At 48.7% G+C, this 3,369-nt stretch overlaps 1 protein-coding gene and 1 pseudogene across 1 annotated transcript; both read right to left on the bottom strand.

The window, feature by feature from the left end:
- Nucleotides 1-719, bottom strand: part of LOC121917672 — an 11,934-nt pseudogene extending 11,215 nt beyond the window's left edge.
- On the bottom strand, nucleotides 7-2,887 carry LOC121917671 (eppin-like). The gene is made up of 2 exons (XM_042443798.1): nucleotides 2,713-2,887; nucleotides 7-1,123 (listed from the first exon to the last, which is right to left on the bottom strand). The coding sequence occupies exons 1-2, from the start codon at nucleotides 2,885-2,887 to the stop codon at nucleotides 849-851; spliced, it is 450 nt and encodes a 149-aa protein (XP_042299732.1). The 3' UTR covers nucleotides 7-848.
- Nucleotides 2,888-3,369: the final 482 nt, after the last annotated feature.

The raw sequence follows: 3,369 nt of genomic DNA, 5'->3' as shown, positions 1-3,369 counted from the left end.
CCTCCTCCTCCATTCGCTGCGTGGCCTGGGCTGGAGGAGGAGGAGGAGGAGGAGGAGGTGGGTGGCGCGGTTGCACACAAGGCAGGGAGGATGGTGCGGCCGCGCGCAGCCTCCACCTTCGCCTCCTCCACATGGCCTGGAATGGAGGGGTGGAGGAGGAGGAGGTGGGTGGCACGGGGACGCTGGGGAACGTAGCGTGGGCGTGCGGGGAAGGTGGCGGGGAGGCGGGGGGAGGTGGCGTGGCTGTGCGCAGGAGGCACTGCCTCCACCTTCACCTCCTCCACGTGGCTGCATGGCCTGGGGGAGAGGGGGTGGAGGAGGAGGTGGGTGGCACGCCTGCGCGGGGAGGCATCGCCTCCACCTTTGCCTCCTCCACCCCAGGCCTCACTGCCCTCCTCTTCCTCCCCACCTCCCCGAGGAGGAGGAGGGCAGTGAGGTCCCGTGCGCCGCGGCAACCTGGCTGCAACTGGGGTTGTCCCGGTTTTTGGCAGCACCCGGGACGGGAGGGGCTCAGGGCCGCCAAAACCAGGAAAATCCCGATTGCAGCCGGGTTATGGCAACCCTAATGTTATAGCATTTGCTATATGGCCAACAGATACCCCTAGATGTTTTTGGTATCTCAGAAGGTGTCATCTTGAGTGATGCTGTCTGGCTGAACGCCAAGCTTTCTTTGAAATAGGACATTTGCTGCAGTCTCTTGCTCACCTATCCACTTCCATAGAATCATAGAATCATAGCATCCTAGAGTTGGAAGAGACCCCAAGAAGGGCCATCCAGTCCAGCCCCCTTCTGCCATGCAGGAAGACACCATCAAAACCTCCCTGGGACAGATGGCCATCAGCCTCTGCTTAAAACCAGCCTCCAAAGGAGGAGACCCCACACCCTCCATTGAGGCACCAGTGTCTTCCACTGGGACAGATCCAGGGCCACCCTTCTCTCTTCTGCTCCTCCTCACCAACGTGGGCACAGACCCGGAGGCAATCTTCCCTCGTGTGAAAGTTGTTCTTGTTTCCTCCGCATCCGTTGTAAACGAATTTCTGACACCTCCGAGCGGCCGGGTTGTAGAAGAACCGAGGGTATTGGTCTCGACAGTCTCCTGGGTTCGGAGGAAGGAGGCAGTGGTCTAGGAGAAACAAGACAAGTCCTTTCAGGAGGCAAGGGAGAGCAGCAGGGCGGGTGGGAGATCGCATGCAAAGGGATTTCGAAGCACCTTTAAGACTCACTGAAAGAGAAAAGCGGGTAGCATGAGCTTTCCTAGACTTGAGCCCACTTCCTCAGATGCATTTGGTGGAGTGGAAAGCCCAGGGACGACAGGCCATAAGGTCATCCCCTTTAATTGCCATGGCTGCACCTTAGGGAATCCTGGGATCTGTAGAGACACCAGCATTCTTTTAAGAGAAGATTAAAGACCTTGTAAAACTGCAAATCCCAGGATTCCATAGGATGGGGCTAGAGCACTTCAACTGGTATCAAACTGCATTATTTCTACAATCTATAGACTATAGAAAATAATGTAATTAAAGGACTTATGTATAAGAAATAAGACAATAACACAGACAATGCCTATCCAGAATTAGCAACCGGTAAAGCAATTGGTAACGTAAGAGTGAGTAAGATTATACGGTAATCTGAGTAATAGGGGGAAATATTCATTTATGAAGAGATGGAAAGGTTTGAAATTTGTTATGAAGGGAAGAATATATAATAAGATAGCAGCTAAGGAAAGTGAACCCAAGGTTGAAGCTAAGAAAGAAGGAGGGATGAGGGGGAGGAAAGGGAAGGGAAGAAACTTCTATAATGTCATTTGTATACAGACATTGTGTGTGATGGACAGTGGTGTTTTATTTGAATTATGGACAATAAAAATGATCCAAAGTGCATCACAATAGGTCCTTGGTTTAGATGGGGATTCTTTCCAGAGCGTGAAGTGAATTCTGCGCATGCTCATGCCCCATTTAGATGAATGAGTTGAGTTCCTGGGCATGTTATGTTGCACGTGCCATTCCTCTAAATGGGGCTTCCTGTCCGTGTGATCTCAGTCCGCGTATGGGAAGCCTGCCTACGGGGCGGGCGGGCTGTATTTCTACAGTGTAGATATACCCTGAGATAGTGAAATGGTCATACAAGCTGGCTAGGAATTTGGATATATGGGGTAGGATGGGAAGAGGGGTGTTTGGAGGATGAGAAGAATTGGTTCTTTCCATGCTGGATTGAGCTGATCCCATGTGGCTGTCCTTCATGATCCATGAGCCATGCTAACAAATACTTGTAGCAGCCTCATAGTCGACACACATCACAAGCTGTTACTTAAAGTACCAATTGATGAAACCCTTTTCCCTTGGCCTATATTGCCCACATTGGGGTCTATGGATCCAAATTCATCCGTCGTTTGATGTGGCTTAATGAAAAGAAAAAGGAATGTCCTGATCCTAAAATACTTCCCAAAGAGTTAGTAGTGCTGGACTGCACAGGACATGTCTATCATCTCCAATGGCATCTCTAAACTCTTGATCATAGAATTACAGAGTTGGAAGATCCCTCAAAAGGCCATCCAGTCCAACCCCATTTTGCCTTGCAGGAAGTCACCATCCAAGCCCTCCCTGTGACAGATGGCCACCCAGCCTCTGCTGAAAGACCTCCGAAGAAGGAGACTCCAAGGCAGCGTCTTCCACTGTCAAGACGTTCCTCCTAACGTTGCAGAATTATCTTTACCAGGCTGTGGTTCAACGCAGGCCACTGCGCAGTGGATTTGGCAGAACTTCCACCAGCTTGGATAGGATTTCTTCTTGGAGCAGCGGGTGAAGCAATCGTCGGGTTCGCCCAGAAGAACGACGGAGCGCCACACTCCTTCTTTCTCTGGAAGGCAAAATGGACGTGTGTCAATCATTTGTTCTCAGATATGGTGGGATTCCACAGGAATATTCTGGTAGCCCAACTCAAGAAGAGCTTGAGCCATGAATCTGGAGTCCCATCAGAATTTCTGAATTTCTTGTTTAAAAATAACTACGAACAATTATGGAAAGATATAAAGAAAGATTGACAATATTGGGAAAACCTAAACATCTCTTGGTTAGGTAGAATTTCGACGGTACAAACGAACGTAACCCTAAATTACTTTTTTAATTTCAAACCATACCGATAATTATAAATGACAAGCCATTCAAGACATGGCAGAAGGACATAGCGAACTGAAAGTGCTACAAGACAGAAAAGAAAGAGGAGGACTAGGACTACCAAATTTCGGGGTACAGTATATTATAACGCTTGTTGTCTAGATTGGATTAAGGAGTGGATACAAATCAAAAATCATAAATTATTAGAATTAGAAGGGTTGGACAATATGCATATCTAATTAATAATAAAATTAAA

This window comes from Sceloporus undulatus, unplaced genomic scaffold, assembly GCF_019175285.1.
Source record: "Sceloporus undulatus isolate JIND9_A2432 ecotype Alabama unplaced genomic scaffold, SceUnd_v1.1 scaffold_74, whole genome shotgun sequence".
In the NCBI taxonomy this organism is placed as follows: domain Eukaryota; kingdom Metazoa; phylum Chordata; class Lepidosauria; order Squamata; family Phrynosomatidae; genus Sceloporus; species Sceloporus undulatus.
Note: the sequence above shows the minus strand (reverse complement) of the source record. Positions and strands in the feature narration are given on the sequence as shown.